The sequence below is a fragment of the Dermacentor albipictus genome, unplaced genomic scaffold (genome assembly GCF_038994185.2).
Source record: "Dermacentor albipictus isolate Rhodes 1998 colony unplaced genomic scaffold, USDA_Dalb.pri_finalv2 scaffold_17, whole genome shotgun sequence".
NCBI lineage: Eukaryota > Metazoa > Arthropoda > Arachnida > Ixodida > Ixodidae > Dermacentor > Dermacentor albipictus.
Window position 1 is genome coordinate 3,362,808 of NW_027225571.1, and position 20,170 is coordinate 3,382,977.

At 43.2% G+C, this 20,170-nt stretch overlaps 1 protein-coding gene across 1 annotated transcript in view; it reads right to left on the minus strand.

Moving 5' to 3' along the window:
* ValRS (Valyl-tRNA synthetase) overlaps nt 1-20,170 on the minus strand; it is a 182,660-nt gene that overhangs the window by 83,172 nt on the left and 79,318 nt on the right. Inside the window, exons 14-15 of the mRNA XM_070529138.1 lie at nt 18,119-18,209; nt 8,025-8,130 (exon numbers count right to left, since the gene is read on the minus strand). Coding sequence (XP_070385239.1) covers nt 8,025-8,130; nt 18,119-18,209 — 197 coding nt within the window. The remainder of the gene's footprint in view (nt 1-8,024; nt 8,131-18,118; nt 18,210-20,170) is intronic.

Consider the following 20,170-nt stretch of genomic DNA (forward strand, 5'->3'; position numbering starts at 1 on the left):
GCACTATGCGCATACAACTCGTATTACAAGGCAGCTTCCCTCCCACATAATTCTTGGCAATGAATGGATCATTTTTACCTTTCGTATCGTTCACTTGGTGCGGTGGCGTTGGAAGGGGCTTGGCGGTGGCATTGCGAAGGAAAAATGGTACATATGCCGGATGGTGCATGCTATTGCTCATTTTGTTTCCGACGAAATACCGACTGCAGATTCTGCTGTTTGGTACTGTCTGCCGTGGCTGACCATCTTCACTATCGAATAAACCAAGGATACACGCGAAATTTGATTTAGAAACCAGTCCGACACCGCTTGACAGGGCGAAAAGACGGGAGCTTACTCCGCTCGCCTGACTGCTTGGATCCAACGCTGCCTCCGTGCTTGTTCGTAGGGTTTAGATGGAAAGACGCAAAAGGATACATCCTCCCTCATCCCGACTTAGTTGTGGCACTTGTATACGCAACAGTATCGTCGGCGCCCTTTTGTTTTCCTTCGACATTAAGGGCACGCAACGCAATTTTCGTCCACGGGGGAGGCTGCAATGTGCATGTTCTGACCGCCAGGGCGGCGCTGCAGGCGCCATGAAAACTCCAGCGCTTGTTCCCCATAAGAGAAGAGCAACCAACTTCCGGTGTAATTGGTTTCCGGTAGTAGGCCGAGTGCACGTTGGTGGTTGAGTGCCAAGAAATAGAGAGTTTTAGTTTAGCGTACGCAACTTATAGCGTACGCTATAGTGTAGCGGACGCAAAGCCACACACATGTTTTGCAGCTTTAGTTGGCCAGCGAGATCTTCGGATCTCAGAGGCCATATGCCGTCGTTGCGGCTATTTTCCAACTCTAGCGATAGGTAGCGCTGACATCTCGAATGTTTCTTTCATTAGGCTTCGACTCGTTCGAAACAAGAAGCGATCTCGAAAACACCACAAGGGTATCCATAATACTCTGTCGTCGAAGCGGCCTGAGACCAAGCGAAGGCCGTTTACACAATCATTTGCTGCGAACAAAGTGCATTTTACAAAAGCAATGCCAAATTCAATTAGAAGCGGGCAGCCGGGACCGCCGCCATGTTGATGGCTACTTCCTTCCCATCATTCCTAATGTGACGGCCCTGCATTTACATGCTCCGCGAGAGTCGACTCGCGCCCGTAAATCTACCCTCGCCTGGCGCATTAATGCGATGCGCCTTCCTAGCGCATTGCTACTGTTTACATGAATGTGATGCGCTAGAAATGCGATGCGATGCGACACTGTCGCATTCGTGTAAACGCGGCTAGTGAGTCACTGGCAGCCGAGCAAAAGAATGACGACAGCTAAGCTAAACTACATCACACAGCTAAGGAAGGCATTGCTAGGCGCAATGTGACGATACAAGAGAGAGGAGGGTTGTTGTATCGGCACTAGAGAGACCGAAAGGGTAGGATTCTAGATCAGTTAGTCGTACCTACTAAGTACAGGGAAGTCTCTTTTGAGTCTCTGTCATGGAAATGGGTGGTCCGGCCACTTAGGCATAAACAAATCAAAGGAAAGATTGCTTATGGAACACTACTGGCCTGGCTGTTTCAAAGACGTAGAAAACTTTGTAAGATCATGCGACGCCTGCCAGCGCTCGGGTAAACCGGGAGAGACATGGAAAGCTCCACTGAAGGTAGTGCCCTTAATAACAGAACCTTTCAGACAACTTGTGATAGACACGGTAGGGCCTCTACCAAATACAAAGTTGGGTTACAGGTACTTGTTTACCATGCTGTGTCCGGCTACAAAGTTTCCTGAAGTTATCCCTCTGAAAGAGCTCAGCTCCACCGAAGTAGTAGATGCGCTTTTGACAGTATTCGCACGAGTTGGGTTTCCAGCCGAAATTCAGGCGGATCAAGGATCAACGCACTGACTTCCACATTCTTACAAAAGTGCGGGGTAAAGTTAATACGCAGTTCTGTCTATCACCCTCAGTCCAATAGTGTATAGAGAGGTGGCACTCAGTGCTTAAGCAAGTTTTGCGGCGCCCTGTTACGAGCACAAGGATGACTGGGAGAATTGCATTCCGGCCACTTTGTTTGCTTTGCGAACGGTTCCACATGAGGCTACAGGGTTCTCGCCAGCAGAACTAGTGTATGGGAGGACACTCCGTTCTCCACTAAGAATGTTAAGAGAGATGTGGGGAGGAAAGAGGAGAGAGTCCAACAGTGGTTGAATATGTGCTAAATATGCTGGAACGGCTAAGCGCAACCCAAGAACTAGTCAAAAAGAACATGGGAGTAGCTCAAAAGAACGTCAAATTCTATTACTACAAGAATGCAAGGCTTCGTACGTTTAACCCCGGAGACCAGGTAACGATCCTCAAACCTTCAAGAAAGAACAAGCTTGAAGTTCACTGGGACGGGCCCGTTAAAGTGTTGCACAAACTTTCATATCCTAACTATGCTCTGAAAATGCCCGGTCGCAGGAAGGAGGTGAGGATATATCACTGCAATTTGATGAAGCCATTAACTATACCATCAAAGAGCAGGATGGCACTAGTACAAAGTTTAAGGAGTATAAGGCGACCTCCAACTCTGAAATCGGCCTAGAAGAAGTAGTAAAACATTCGACAAGCTCGCACGCTCTAAGACCCGAGCAGCTAGATGAGCTAAAAGGGGTGTTAGGGGAATATCTCGACAGATTCAGCGATCGGCCAGGTAGAACTATACTAATAATGCATGAAATAGAGCTGACATCAACCGAACCCGTAAGATCAAAGCCTTACAGGGTGTCTCCAAGACAGAGAGAGATTATGGAGGCAGAGATACAGCGCATGCTAGAGTTGGGAGTTATTGAGCCCGCTGAGAGTGACTACACGTCACCGCTACTACTGGTAGAAACGCCTAACAAGGACCCTCGTCCGTGTGTTGACTACAGGAAGTTAAATGCCATCACTAGGGATCAGCTGTACCCAATACCCAACATTGAGGAACGAATTGAAAGAGTTAGCGCTGCTAAATACATTTCAACCATAGATCTCGTGCGGGGATACTGGCAAGTTCCCCTTTCAGAAAGTGCCAGCTGCTATGCCGCATTCATCTCATCTGTATGCACTTTTCACCCTCTCGCACTCAGCTTCAGGCTGAAGAACGCGCCGTTTAGCTTCTCTAAGTTAATGGATATTGTCCTAAGAGACTTGCAGGAGTTCGCCTTGCCATATCTTGATGATTTAGCAATTTTTTCAGACAGCTGGGAACAACACGTATCGCACCTCAAACAGGTGTTCTCATGGTTTAGTGAAGCCGGCTTACAATGAAAGCATAAAAGTGTAGATTTGTTTGTTCGCAGATTAGTTATCTGGGCCATGTTGTCAGCCAGGCCGAGCTGAAGACAGCTACGTTTGGACAATTTTCTCAGCCGCGCACGAAAACAGACCTTCATTCATTTTTGGGACTTGTGGGGTACTATCAACGGTACATTCCGAATTACTCGCAAATGGCAAGTCCTTTAACGGACGCCCTCCAAAAGGGAGCAACAAGTAGCGTACACTGGGATAAGGACACAGAGAACGCTTTCCAAAGTTTGAAAACGCTATTGGTTTCTCTTCCCGTGCTTCGCATGCCAGACTACACAAAGGAATTCATAGTTCAATGCGACGCAAGCGACAGAGGTATGGGTGTGGTACTTTGTCAGGTCGGCGACAATGAGGAGCATCCTATCCACTATGCCAGCCGTAAAATAACTGTAAGAGAGGAAGCATACAGCGCTTCAGAGAAGGAATGCGTTTGTTTAGTTTGGGCCGCCCAGAAGTTGTCGTGTTGCTTGTACGAAGCGAAGTTCATCTTTGAGACCGACCACTGTCCTCTGACGTGGCTCAATCAAATGTCACACAAACATGGCCGCTTGCTCCAATGGAGTCTCACTCTCCAAGAATACAACTTCTCCGTTAGATATAAGAAGGGAAAGTTGCATAGCAATGCGGATGGTTTGAGCAGGCTCATTTGAATTCGTCGAGTCCGAGTTATTGGTCGATGACTGTACAACCACACATGGGTGCAAGACGCCACTCTAGGGTTTAGTGTTCAGAAAGGAGTGACAGAAGGTATGTGCTCGCCATTGATGCACGGTATCATAGATGAGTGCAAGTCCAAACAGCGAGTGATGCCCAAAGGAACCAGCAGACAAGAGGAAAAACTGGTACACATCTTGTGTGGTCCCAGCGAGTCTCCCTCTGTGCTCGACCTTATCGTTGCGCCACGTGCGGCCGCCAGAACGAGAGCACAATTCCCCACAACTGGTTACTGGAACACTACTCAATAAAGCCTCCAGGGTGGAGTGACAGATGAGTGACAGCCAGGCCATCCCTGCATGTTATTGCAGGTAGGAAAGGGAGAGGCGGAGGGACGGCAAAATAGGCAAATACCTGCACAAAGGTGATAGGGCACACCTCAATCCCAATAAAATAGAACAGGCGTGAACCAGTTGAGTTGTTTCCACAAGAAAAAGTAGCCATTTCTGGCCTATGCTAGTCTACATTACAACTCATTTTACATGTTCATGGTATTTGACATCAGAGTCAACTTTCGCTGCACCAACATGCAAAATCTAAGAATGTCACTAACACTAACAAGCCTCACTTGCTTAAAGTAGAATTCAAAAGAAGACAAATCAGTGTGACAAATGCATGTGAAAAGCAACGAAGTTAAGATAGCCTGCATAATCTAAACAGCTTAACCAAAATAGAGCACTAGCAGTAGTAAAAAAATGCCAGGTACACAGAGTCAGGCAATCGCAAGCACAAAATTTTTAATTGACCTTTTATGTTGTGCAACAAACTTTAATCACACATAGAGGTCAATTTATTACAGATAGCATTAATGAATCCCTTATTACACAAGTGAACTGGAAGTGAAGGCACTTGCTTCAGTTGTCAACATATCAAGGTAAATCACCAAGTTCCTCCATCAAAAGCTCTCTCAGAGGAAGGAAGACCTCCATGTGACATTGCATGCATCTTTCTAGAGATAAGGACAACTTTACTTCTTTTAAGAACTTGAGGTGCTTGTGTGACGGAAAGGACATTTAGACAGTTTTAATTTAGCATACGCAGCTTATAGCGTACGCTATACGCTATAGCGTAGCTTACGCTAAGCAGCGCACATTTTCTACAATTTTAGTTGGCCGGCGATATTTTCAGATCCCAGAGGCCATATACCGTCGTTGCGGCTATTTCGCACCTGTAGTGATAGGTGGCGCTGACATCTTGAATGTTTCTTTCGTTAGGCTTCGACTCGTTCGAAACGAGAAGTTATCTCGATAACACCTCGAGGTTATCCATAATACTCTGTCGTCGAAGTGGCCTGACACTAAGCATAAGCCACTTACACAGTCATTTGCTACGAATAAAGTGAATTTTACAAAAGCAACGGCAAATTCTATTTGAAGCGGGCAGCCGGGACCGCCGCCATGTTTCCCGCAAACCCTGCAAAAACGCTAACGCTAACTCGTTTGCGTTGCGTACGCCCGCTATACCTGCTATTTCGTTTAGCGTTCAGCGCATGCGCAGTGACGACCAGCAATTTTATAGCATACACAATGGTATAGCGTGCGCTATACTAAAACTGTCTATTACTTACAAAACAGCCTTGCCTATTGCCTTAAAGGCCATTAGCTATACAATACGATTACATCTGATTTTTGGATTACTGCACATCACAGAAGCTATGCAGCATGGGTTCAGCCAATACTTTGGAGCCATTCCCTTGCAGCATAAAAAAGTCCCCGAGTTGACCTTGAGCAAGAGAGTTACAAAGCTCCCTTGCAAGATGTGTCAACCAGCACCCTCAAAAAGCATCACTGATTATTTAAAATTACCTTTGGTATGGGTCTCCTGTTTGTGAGCATTGTTTATATTTTTCAGGGTCATTAGCTTTAGCTCCTGTGCTTGACATTGCAGGTTTTAAGTTACAATTGTAATGCACTCTAAACATTCCTTTAACACATACTTAAGTCTTCCCTCTTGTCATGTTCATAGTTATGTAACTTGTTGAAATAAGACATGTTGTAGAAACAAAACAGTAATATCTAGTGTGCAAAAACCTTCACATAAGTAAAGCTTTTCCAACATCTGAGCAAATACCCTTCTGCCTATTACGATTTCTCTACAAAATTTCTCCATATCCAATTCAAATTGGCGTTATGAGTATCTCGGAGGCCAGATAACATTATTTAAGGAGCAGCCTTGCTCAACTTTTCTGGAAGTTCTCACAAGGCTTTGTTTACTTAGGAGTAAGCATAATATGCAAGAGCTAGACAATTGTGTTTTTTTACTTTTACAGGGTGTCTACCAAGTTGACATTTCCAAATTCCCGGAGTTTTCAAAGTTTTCCCTGAGTGCCTTTGCAAAATTCCCTGAGTGACGCAGAACTACGTTTTATGCCAAGACGGGCTGAAACCACATTGCCTGATGCTGTCACTCTCTAGTAAGCATATAAAAAACAAAATTAAAAAGAACGACTTCATCCAGTTTGAATACTAAGGAGTAGCGTTTGTTATTCAAAAAGAGAATAGAAGGGAGGGGTTAGTAAAATGCACAGTAAATAAAATGTCTTCGAAAAAAATTGCAAATTGAGTCGGACATTCTCAAATAGAAATAAAAAGGAGATGCATACACAAGCAAATATTTTCGAATATGAGCTATTTTTATCAACTGATAGCAAGCTCAGTGGTACTGAGATTATCTCTCAACAGCTTGTAAGGTGACCTCAACTGTCCTGACATACTCTCAGCCCGCGCGTGACACCTCAGTGTTGTGTTTCATTGCTTTAAAGAGTTTGCTTTGGCTTGGATGAGGGACACTTGCATCTCGGCATCAGCCAACACTTTGTCTTTTGAGCTCAAGCTCCTTCAAAACAGCGGCAGCACGCTTCCTTTCCTTTTCATTCCTCAATGGATAGATCCTTCTTCTTGTCCTCCTTCCGCCACTCGTTCGCCGCACGGACCATTTGAAGCATCTTCTTGGTCAGTTGCACAGTCCACATCCGATTTTTCGAACTTTCTCGGGGCCGCGAAAACGTCCGAAAATATCGGCCAGTTGGAAAAAATAAATGCATGTCATTTACTGCCCTTAAGGGCTCAAACCGCCCCAGACACGCTCTGAAGGCATGTCAGTACACGTATTAGGCATACCGGTGCTCATACTGTGACAGAAGACACCGAATGCACGCGTGTATAATTAAGGAATACATACTGTGTCCTGTGGCAATAGCCCCTTCCCACGCTTGTTATGCTTCACTGCACTACTTTTGCATATGCTTCACCAAGTAACATTGCTGTACAGAGGCGAAGGACTCTCGGGAACCGGCATTACGCAACGCACCGTGCTTTCCAAGCTTCTAAGCCAATCACGAGGACCACAAAGGCGGAGTCGGTGCCATTGCTGACAGCAGCGAATTCTTTCAACGGAAAACACGGCACCCAACAGCAAGTAGCTTAATAGCGAACGTCTTAGCACTTAGGCCTAGCGTTGCCGCAGTGGTGGCTACAGTGAGCACCGCTTCGAGGCGGTGAGATAATAAAAATGGCGGCGGTGGTGGCTTTGATTAATGCCCGTTTGGGCCTGCGGTCACGGCAAAAAGCGCCAGAAGATCGGATGGCGAAGGGTTCTTGCGTCCGGAATTTTGAGACGTTCTGATACATTGACTCTATGGGGTGCACGGTGGTGCCGCAAAGCTGTCCAAATTATCAGGCATCCGGAACGTCGGTCGTTGACTGTACACTGGCAACTCCTCCAGCCGACGACAGGACATCAAAGACGATTCATTAAGATTCCTGTCGGTTACTCGAGCCAGCATTACCGTGACTTTCAACCCTTTCAAAATAATTGCAGCTAATTTTCCTTGATAGAGGCACAAAGTCCCTGAGTTTTCCCTGAGTTTTTCCAGACTACTCAAAATCCCTGAGAATGCCCGGTTTTCCCGGTTGGTAGACACCCTGAAATTTTACCTTTGTAAAATGAGGTATATTGATGTGATCATAACCAGAACATCTTAGAGACGAAAAGCTATGCAAACCTTGTTTTAGGATGATCTTGCTCTTGGGCACATGAAACCTTTTGGCAGCTTTCTCTGCTGCCTCGTCTACAGTGCGCCCACTGACCCAGTGATCATTGTCAGCTTCCTAAAAATAGGAACAAAGGCAACAATTAAATTTCAAGTGCTGAAAAAACAGGACGTGCACTAGAAATAATTTTAACATAGTGCATCAGGGTGCTGATCTGACAAGGGCACACTGCTGGAACCTAAGAGCAGTTAAGCATGAATGTGTCACACTGGAATTTACAGATTCTTGATGGTGGCCTGTTGTGTAAATGAGTGACATTTCCTTTAACTTGACAAAAATTAAACTGTTTTTTAGGTGAGAATAGAAGGCTACAGCATGAGGAAGCTACACTGTCACTTTATAAAACAGCACCAATAAAGCACAAACATCAGCACTGCAAGAACTTTTTGCTACACCTTTGCTTTTCTGTTGTCACCTTTCAAAGCCTACATATCAAGCAAGTGCTAAATATATTTCTCCTCCACCCCACATTGCATTGGCAATGTGTGATGCCCAAGAATATTGCTTCCCTAACCTATAATTATAAAAAAAATAAAACATCCATACCTTTGTACCTGCAACCTTCCTTTAGATAATACCAACTGCAAGCATGTTGCATTGCAATGTGGTTAATTAACCTTGAAAGTAGGGGTATATAAGTATCAAAATTTCCAAATTCAAATCGAATACTTAGCATCGAATATTGAATCGAATATTGAATAATAATATGCACACGGATTTATTAGCGAGTTGGTTTACATTAACATGCTGAAACAGTGCAATTACATTGTCATTAGTAAAAACATTTAACTACTAAGCCATTATACTAAAAGATTGTGTATTTGGCTCATGTTAGCTTTGCAAAATTGAATAATTTCTGCTGGCTGCCTGTTCTCGCAAACCTGTGCCTTACTATACCGCATCAATTTCCCATAAACTCGGAGGCATCTGACCCTGTACCATTCCTCATTCATCGCATTTGCTGTCAAGTAATATTTATTTATTTATTTCAGAATACTGCAGGCCAACAGTTATGGCCCATGCAGGAGGGGCTATACAAGGCATGTAAATACACTGTGACATAAAAAAAGAAAAAGAAAGAATGGCAGTTTAAGAGATTGCCGCTAATAGACAAGCAGAAAAATATGTATACACATGTACATATTCATACATATATATACGGACACGCACATATACAGCACTCATTCACTCAAACAAATGCTCTTCTAGAGCTTTAACGAAATTAGGGGACTGGAAGATGGCCCCTAGAAGAAAGTTCCAGTCGGAAACGGTCCTCGGGAAAGAACTGTGTTTGAATGTTTCAGTTCATGCAAAAATTGGTTCCAGTAAATGACTTCCTGTGTGGTGTGTTCGTCTAGACGATAACTGTTTAAGTTCTGTGGGATGTGAAATGTTTAGTTTATGTGCTAAAAGGTTATGCAGGAACAACAAACGGGACATTTTCCTACGTACTTGAAGCAGTTGGATGTTATTTCTTTTTATTAGTGTCGTAGGTTAATCAAGCCTCCTGTATTTGATATAAATAAACCTAATCGCTTTCCTTTGCACCATCTCAAGCTGGTAAATGTCCTTCTTTATGAATGGGTCCCATAAGACCGACGTGTACTCTAATTTTGACCCGATGAATGTTATGTATGCAAGACGTTTAAGCTTACTTGGAGTGCCTCTAAGCTTCCGCCTCAGAAAGCACAGCTTGGAAAATGATGAGGAACAAATGTCTGCAATATGCGCAGACCAGGTTAAATCGTCTGTTATTGTAACCCCTAAGTATTTATGATGTGTGACCTCCATAATAGAATGATTTAGAAGGCTGTAAGAGAAAGGAGAAACCTGTTTTTTGCGCGAAATTCGCAAGAGGACAGTTTTATCTAGGTTAAGTTGCATATTCCATTTAAGGCACCATTGATGAACAGCTAATAGTGAGTTTTGCAAGAGGCAATGATCATTACACTCGTTTATGCTCTTGAAGAGAATGCAGTCATCTGCAAAAAGCTTGACAGAGACATTTTCGGAAATAGCAGCCAGCAAATCATTAATATAAATTAAGAAGAGCAGCGGGCCTAAAACGCTTCCTTGGGGTACACCTGACGTAACTGGAAGCACTTCAGATTTACAACCATTAACCTCTACGTACTGTGTCCTGTGTTTTAAATAAGCATTAATCCAATTAACAAGGTGAGTAGGGACGCCAATACTTTCCAGTTTATAAATAAGTTTACTGTGGGGAACTGTGTCAAATGCCTTGCGGAAATCTAAAATAAATACATCAATCTGCACCGATTTATCAAGCACAACAGAAAAATCATGAAATGTTGTAACTGTGTCACAGTGGACATTTCTTTCCGAAAGCCATGTTGTGCAGGTGATAAAATGTTATTTTCAGCAAGATAGGAGTTAAGATAACCCGATACTATGTGTTCAAGCAGCTTGCAACAAGAGGAAGTGATTGAGATTGGTCGATAATTAGAAATGGTTAGCTTGTCCCCTTTTTTTAGAATTGGCACAATGCGGGCCATCCTCCAGTCCTCCGGCACATCTCCCGAAAGTAACGAGACTTGAAAGATCCTCGTTAAGAAAACAAATACCTGTGCTGCAAAACGCTTCAGAAAGGCATTTGGAAGCCCATCGGGACCCGCGGATTTTTTATCTGCGAGTTTACGCAGCATAGACACAACACCGTTCACAGAGATAGTTGGTACGTCACCAGGATCTTCAACTGGAATTCTTGCTGTGGTTGCCCGTTCCGTAAGGAACACGCTTTGAAAATACGAGTTAAAACCTTGCGCTATGATCGTGGAGTCGGTTACAACGCTGTTATTAACTCGAATTTTGGTCAAGTGGTTAGTCCTGCGACCTAGAAAATTCCAAAATTTTGGGGGATCACTTCTGATAAATTCAAGGAGCGTCGTGTCAAAATAACGGGACTTTGCTAGTTTTAACTTATAGGCAAGTTCCTCTTTTAGAACCTGGAACTGTTGCAGACAAGGTATTTTTTTCTTCCTACAGCGCCTTACTTTACGTTTCATTTGAATAATTTCACGACTTATCCAAGGATTGCGGCGATTAATACAAACCTTTCTAAGGACAACAAAATGTTCAATAGTATACTGTACTGTATTCTTAAAGTGCTGCCATAAACTATGAAGGTCATTGCTGCAAGGGTTATCTAACTATGATTGTAAAGAGTCAATGATTGCGTTATCGTCAGCACGTGCGTAGTCCTTGATCATTTTAATCGGTCGCATCCTGGCAACAACTGACGAAACACAACAGAAGAACAACAGACGATGGTCGGAGATTCCAGCTTCAACACTAAGCACTCCATCAAAAAAGGTTTGACTAACAAAGAAAAGGTCTAAGACAGATGTCTCTCAGGTGTATGCATGAACAGTTTGCTTAAGGTTTAAAGAAAACATCAGATCAAGAATAATATCACATGAGGCAGACAGGCCATAATACAGTTTATCCCAATCAATAGCAGGGAAATTAAAATCACCGGTAATAATTAGGTTCCGGTTTTGGTAAGGCAGTAAGCAGTCAAATAAACTATACATGAAAGAATCCGCTGCATCAGGTGCACGATAAACAGCACTAAGAAAAAAAAGTGTGACCATGCGCAGTAACGTGCAACAATAAACTTTCATGCTGATCAATTTGTTCAAGCAGCGTTACGCTTACTGCACGTTTCGCAACCACAGCAACGCCTCCACCACGTGAGCCGCGATCGCGTCTGTATATGACGTAGTCCGGTGGCACAATTCCTTCATCAAGAATACCGCTATGTAACCATGTCTCGGAAATCACCAGTAGGTGAGGATCGTAAGAAATGAGCAGAACTTCAAGACTATCTATTTTGTTTACAATGCTTCTAGCATTCAGGGATATCACACGTAACTGGCATGTATCTGGCGATGAGGTCGTCTTGACGTCACGACAACTACCGGCATTAATATTAATCGATTGCGGTTTATGCTTCGCTTGATTCGAAGAACCATGGGCATAAAAAAAAAGACAGTGATTCTGAACCTGTGGCTTGTCAAGTACTAGAAGCATTGGATAAGCTCACGGTGGAACCTGCAAAAGGGTGCACCCTCGCTGCACGCAAACCCATGCCCCTTGCTACTGAGAGGCTAGCTTTCTTACAGAGCTTCGCCGTCTAGTGACTAAGCGTGCTTTATAGGTGAAATTGTGCCAGCAGCATGAAATTATCGCAAAATGGAGCACAAACCAGACACACTTTCTTGGATAGAAATAAACGCTATGAACCATATTTGCTCCTGCACACAGGAATATATTCGATTTGTTTCGAATACCTAGTTTTTGAATCGTATATGAATATTATAAGTATAATATTCAAAATTTTCAAACATTCGCACACCCCTACTTGAAAGCAATTACAATAGAATCTCATTGATATAATCATGGCTAGTATAAGTTTTGCTATGACATCGATTCACAGAATTCTTTAGCTGAAGTCCACTGCATACAATGTGCCAAACATTGGGCATTGCACATGCTCTTAAACTACAAATGATAAATGCACTGGCTGCAACCATTGCGACTGCTATCAGTGACATGCCAAAGAGAACATGACTAAGGTGTTTTTTCTTTTTTTGCTGCTAAGTAAGGAGGCTTGCCTCCTTACGTGTACAAAAGCCAGACCCTTTGTAGTTGCTGAAGTATTCTCCGCCATTCAACAACAGCACTGCTCAGTGGAACTTTCCCAGCACGGTACAGCCAACCAGTCAACCAAATGACCCTCTTCGTCCTTCCTCACACATCAACAAAACCGTGACCATGACTCATACAGTCCGTTTGCAAGCATCAGCATCTCAACTTCAAGCTTCAAGCTACGACAACTGGCACAGAGGTGAACAGCAACCTCCAAAAGGCTAAAATGCAGCATTTTTTTTGGATATACAAAAGCTCAATGTAGCATCCAAGACAGTTAAAGAAATTTCAGCACAATAGCCCAGCTTCCAGAGTTCTTTGTTAGTTAGCCTAGCAAAAGATATTTTGTTTCTTCACATAAAGTATGATAAAATAACAGGCAATAGCCAATGCTAAAAAAAAAAACTGTGATCTACTGCAGCCAACTTTTCATTGTTTCTACAACACAAAATACAAAGACTAGGAAAGAGTCACAAAACACATAGAATACGCACAGCCCAGTCATTCTTTTCTTTTTGGGTGTCTGATGTATTACCAACTATTCCAATTTACTGTACTCCATAACATTTTTTAAAGCTTCAATGGTGTTGCACATGTTGCAGACATGAAGGATGTTGGCAACTGAATTTGTTGTTTGCAGCTGCATACATTTCAGAAGGCACAGGCACGATGAAGACAGAACATTGCACAAACACACGCACAAAGTGTTCAAAAGAAAAGAAAGACTCACAAAACACACAGAATGTGCACAGCCCAGTCATTATTTTCTTTTCGGGTGTCTGACGTATCACCTACTATCCCAATTCACTGTACTCCTTAACGTTATTTAAAGCTTCAAAGGTGTTGCACATGTTGCAGACATGAAGGGTGTTGGCAACTGAATTTGTTGTTTGCAGCTGCATATATTTCAGAAGGCACAGGCATGATTAAGACAGAACATTGGACAAACACACGCACAAAGTGTTCAAAAGAAAAGAAAGACTCACAAAACACACAGAATGTGCACAGCCCCGTCATTCTTTTCTTTTTGGGTGTCTGAAGTATTACCAACTACTATCCCAATTTACTGTACTCCTTAACATTTTTTAAAGCTTCAATGGTGTTGCACATGTTGCAGACATAAAGGCAGGGTGTCTACCAAGTTGACATTTCCAAATTCCATGAGTTTTCCAGGTTTTCGCTGAGTGCCTTTGCAATATTTCCTGAGTGACACAGAACTTTGCATAATGTCAAGATGGGCTGACACCATGTCGCCCAATGCTGTCACTCCCTAGTAAGCATGTTAAAAAAAAAAACTTATTCATGTTCGAATAGTGACTTAATCCAGTTTGAATAGTAAGGAGTAGTGTTTATTTTATTCATAAAGAAAAAGAAGCAAGGGGTTAGTAAAATGCACAGCGAATAGAATATCTTCGAAAAAAATGGTAAAACCCATTGCAAATCGAGTTGAACATTCTCAAATATGAATAAAAAGGAGATGCATACAGATGCGAGTCTTTTAGAATATGAGCTATTTCTATTAACTGACAGCAAGCTCATAGGTATGAGGCCCGAACTTTGTCACAAGTGAGATTCTCTCTCAACTGTTGGTAATTGCCAACCTCAACTGTTGATATACTCTCAGCCCCCGCACAGTGCCTCAGTGTTGTGTTTCACTGCTTTGAAGAGTTTATATTGGTTTGTATGAGGGACACCGGCAACTCGATGTCAGCCAACGCTTTGTTTTTTTTTTTTTTTAGTTCAATCCCCTTCAAAGAAGTGGCGGCACACTTATTTTTTTCTGTATTACTCAATATGCAGGTCCTTTCTGTTGTCATCGTCCTTCCATATCGCTTTCACCGCACATACCATTATCCTCTTAATTGTACAGTCAACGTCCGATTTTTCGGACTCCCTCGGGGCCGCAAAAACATCAAAAAAATCGGTCAGTTCGATAAAATGAATGCATGTCTTTTACTCTCCTTAAGGGCTCAAATTGCCACAGGCACATCTGAAAAAGCTCTGAAGGCCTGCCATTACACTTATTAGGCATATCGGTGCTTGTACTGTGACAGGAGACGGCAAGTGCATGCGCATATAATTAATGAATACATACTCAAGTATTATTGTGCAACAAAAAAGACACGGACGTACGAGATCACACACCAAGTGCAAGCTTTCAACTCCGCAGTTAAAAACTTGCGCTTGGTGTGTGTTCTTCTTCTCTTACGTCCGTGTCTTTATTGTTGTGCAATAATACTTGAGTAATGGATTACCAACTTGGCCCGGAATGCTGCTCTTATTGAATACATACTGTGTCCGATGACTATTGCCGCTTTCCACGCTTGTTAAGCTTCACTGCGTAACATTTCTGCATTGAAACAAAGCTGACTTTCGGGAACTAACATAGTGCAATGCGCAGTGCTTTCCGAGCTTCAAAGCCAATTGCGAGGACCACAAAGGTGGAGTCGGTGCCATTGCTAGGCCTAGCGTTGACACTATATTGGCTGTGGCTGCCAGAGGGACTGCCTACGAGAGCGCCGGTTCGGGGCGGCAAGGGCGGTGGTGGTAGTAATCAAAATGGCGGCAGTGGTGGCTTTCATTGCCGTTTCGAATCTGCGGTCATGGCAAAAAGTCCGGAAAATCGGTCTGCGAAGGGTTCTTGCGGCCGAAATTTCAGACGTTCTTAAACACTGACTCTAAAGGGTACGTGGTGGTGCCGTGAAGCAGTCTGAATTATCGGGCGTCTGGAAAGTCGTTCGTTGACTGTGCGCACTGGCAACTCCAGCCGATGACACGGCGTCAAAAACGATTCGTTAAGATTCCTCTCTGTTACTCGAGCCACCATTACCGCGACTTTCATTCCCTTTCAATAAAATTGAATCATTTTCTCTGATAAAAGCACAAATTTCCTGAGTTTTCCCTGAGTATTTCCAGACTATTCAAAATCCCTGAGAATTCCCAGTTTTCCCTGTTTTCCTGCTTGGTAGACACCCTGGAAGGATGTTAGCAATTGAATCTGTTATTTGCAGCTGCATACATTTCAGAAGGCATAGGCACGAAGAAGACAGAACATTGCAGAAATGCACACACAAAGTATTGGCAGTCTGGCGAGTGGTGAGCACTGAAACAATGAAAACCCAACAAAATGTTGCAACCCGGGTTCATACAGAACATTTGACTTAATATACAAGGACAATAAAAGGATTCCAAGGATGATTTCAAGGAGGGGGAAACAAACCTTATTCGTACACATGCACAGGAAAATAGTAAGATCTCATTCTTCTTAGCTGCAAGTTCTTGCAACTAAGCATATGCTGAGTACAAAATATGTTTCAATCTCTCAAGTGGCTTTTCAAGTTTTACTTTCCCATTGTAACAAATGTCAATCAGCTTCTAGCTTGATGGTTAGTAGTGTCCAGCTTCAGCCAAAGAAACTCGTCACACTAAAGCCAAATGGCAGGAACTTCCTTTCCACCAAGGATTTGTAGCATGCATAGCTTAGCGATACTCTGGAAATAAAATATCTAGGATCGTTTTCCAATAGACAGCATCCATGGTAATTCAGGGTGAACATTTACTTTCAAGGGTTTTTAAGGGCCCTTAAATCTCTTTTTCTAAATTCAAGAGTTTTCAAGGATTTCAAGAGATTGTGTGTACCCTGGTTACAACAGAGGGGTAGTATACACTTTTGGGGAAAGCTGTGCGTGTCATGCATAGTGTCAAAGTGGGGCATACTTGACTTTGCACTTCATAGTGCATGACCCAGAATCTTTCAAATGCCACGCATGACAGTTCACTACACACTACAAAGTGATTATGTGTCACCAGATTGCCACTTAACTTTAGCTTCGAGGAAAAGAAAAATAGCTTGTTATATCCACTGATGGGGAAAATTTGTCATTTAAATTATGCAACAAGCAGTCATTTCTATGGGGCCTTCAAGGAAAGCTGTGTTTTGTTCGTTATACACATTACTTTCTTGAAGCTAATTTAATTCCAGTTGCAACAAGGTTCATTTGTACAAGCTTTAGCTAATTTACATAAGTGGGAGAAAGGTTATTAGTTGAGCACAGCCAGAATTCAGGCAGCTACCATATGTATGGTACCTGTTTTAATATTTAAGGGCCCCAAACAACTTGGAGCTCCAAAATTTGTTATATTGGTGTCACATATACACTTCAGATCGCGACTAGGGCCGATTCGGATCAGACTTCGTGATCGCCATCAACAATGGTAGCTGCTACATGGTCCAACGATCCGCATCGAGCTATTATTGTCTACTGATCGTCGGCAACTCTCAAAACTGCATAATTAAGCACAAATTAATATTTGCAAAATATAGTTATATTTGGACAATATTTTACTGTTACACCATACTATTGCTAATAAAAAGGGTTTTTATTGAGCTGCCTTCACTTTTTGTTTGTAGCGTTTTCAGAATACTGCACTAGAGAGTGCAGACGTCAGCCTGCGATCGCAATCGAAGCCTGATCATGATAAATGGATTGCAATTGTCTGGACCCGGACCCTGCATGATTGCAATCACAAATAACCATGTAATAACACTCGATTCGGATCAAGCTCGATCCAGATCGGCCCCGATCGTGATGAGAAGTGCACACGTGACCGGTATCACATGGTGGCAGCTGCATACCAGTCTACAATGAACATATAGTTGAAAAGGATTTTTCAAAATGATGCCATAACAGCAAGGCTACAGGTGTTTGTTGATTGACTACATGGCTGCCGTGGTCTCTGACTTGCCTTCGCTACCATTCCCATGGGTGCTCTTTCCTCGTCGCCATGTACTTTTCTGTACTCTGTCTCATCAACTACATGCAGTGCAGTGAAAGCTATGGATTGCATCAGCGAACCAGAATACAGAAGCAGAAGAAAGGCTCTTTCAGTGTCTGCCTCTGATTGCTCTCCGAGTGATGTCAACTGAATGAAAGCATCAAGAAAGGATCAGTGGCACACAATGGGTAAGCCCTCCTCCCTTGATGGAACACACAGTCATCGCTCATCACAGTGACATTGCCATTCCTTGTTGATATACCAATTAACAGCTTTTACCTTGGTGACATCATGCGCATGACCCTCCTGGCATCACAATCTACGAAAATCGGACCAGAAAAGCTCGAAGAAGAGCATAGAATTGTTTTCCGAGTTTGTGGTTTCCCCACAACCATGCCTGCCAAAGCATCTGTACATGATGCTTGATTTTATTCAAAATGTATTTCAAATGTCAGTGACAGAGTGGGCCCCTTATGGCACAAACTTTGTCTCTTCGCTAAATTTTCTACGAACTGTAAGATTCTAAGACATTTCTCTGCTTTCGAGTTGGCAGAAACTCTGATGAGAATAAATAGAGCAGAAAGAAAGAACGGCTTACAGCTCCAAGTGGCGAGCCCTCCCCTTCAATGCTGACAAAGTAGGCTGGGATCCGGTGTCCCCACCACAGCTGCCGTGAAACACACCAGTCCCTGGAAAAGTTCACAGATAAAAAAATCAGAGCATGCGACATCTCCATCCAGGTAAAAAATGCCAGAAGTTTTTCACCTGGTTGGAGGTGCAAGGTTTTGCGGGATTATTTTGAGATCTACATAAACAATGCGAGTTTACTGACCTAGTCCAGGGAAAGGAACACAAACCTTATTCCTTAGCAAAGATAAAACCTGGCGCACCATAATTATAAGTGCTTACAAGCCAATGATTACAATATATCACTGAGGGAAACATGCAATAGTAAAACTTGTGGAGATGGGTTTGCACAAGGCTCACCCTACAAGTGACAGTCATAAATGGGCACAATGCTCCTCCACTTCACAATGCACAAAGATGCTATGGCGGGGTTTGTCGACTCTCCAACGTGATGCAGAGAAGGCTCCGGAATCAGATCACAAACAAGCACGGATTAATTTATTAACCCAAGGCACAGCACAGTGCAACACTTGCAGTGCTTACAGGCAGAGGCTCACAGAACTGATCGAGAATGTGCGCCCGCTACGCTAGGACTAACAAGGTAGCGGTTCAAGTGTGAGAACGAGGAGTCATGAGAGCAAAGGTCCCACGTAACTAACTTGTTGCAGGCCTGTGAGCATCTGCCGATGCAATGAAGTGCTCAGCAGAAGAGAGCTCGGGTGGAGAGGGAGCCCGGAGGCTGCCACTTGGGAAACCTATCAAGGTGCGTCCCAGTGATGTATGCTCGTGCAGTGACTTGACAAAGGGAGGGAAAAGCACGGTTTTAGCTCTGGTGCACTAGTCGTGTCCAACATGTTGCCATTGCAGTGACAGGTACTGGAGATCGAGCTAAGCACATCGTGCGAGCTGAGGGATGAGGCATGAGAAGGGCACCTCGATCCCCAAAAACTAGTGTAGAAATGCAGAAGTTCTTAAACTAAATTCAAAGGGGCCAGACATAGTTGACCAGCATTTCGGAGCTTTACAGTGCAATGAAAAGTGTAGAAAGCCTGTTCTAGAAAATAAAGTGTAGAACCTAATCTAGAAAGTCCCACAGCCCTTTGGGCTCTAATTTATCAAAGATGGGCTCCTTGAATTAGGAGCTCAAAGCTCCTCCAATGGCAGCAACTGCCACATTAATAACTTGCAACGGGACATCAAGAACTGTGGCAGTGTCATGTCTGCAAAGCATGGATAATTTGGTTACACTGAGCTCCTAAAATGGCACGTAAACAGTTTCCCCAACTCAGTAAAACTGACTTCCATTAATATGACCTTGGCAGGACCAACGAAACCGATTGAATTGTCCAGTAGGTCAAATTAAAGAAGACAGAAGAAGCATGCATTGTAGCATTTCATCCTGCCGACCGCATTAAAGTAGGTGTGACTTACATATCACATTCTTTTCCAGGATTTCTGGGTCCTTTTTTTTTTTTTGGCACAGACACCCAGATTTATTTGTTACAGTTAACCCCTGCTGGCAACAATTAATTCTGCCAAATGAAAATTTTGTATCACCTTGTTTTCTGCATCTTCAAAATCATTAAAACCGTACTGCTGCAGAATGTATTAAGAATTTTGCATAGTCCAGTGGGTTTTTTCAAGTTTACAGAATATGGACTCCATGCGATAACTTTCTACAGGAATGTGAAATATGAGAACATAAATTACAGTTGAACCTGACTATATCGAACCCATATACATCGAATTATTCTATATATCGAACAATTTCTGCACACGGTATAGTTACAATGAGTATATATAGCAAAAATTATGCTTACATCAAACAAAAATAGCAGCAACTCCCAATATATCGAACATCAAGCAGCGGAAAAGTGCCCCCAGAAGTTGGCTTTCCCTCACGGTGGCGGAGAAACCCGGTGGCGCGGCTCCATCCAACCGCTCTCCCTACCAAGAATGCGCTGCCTCGGACGAGCCATCGACAGCCCCCTGCAAAAAAATTATCCTGGCCCACCCGCAGCGC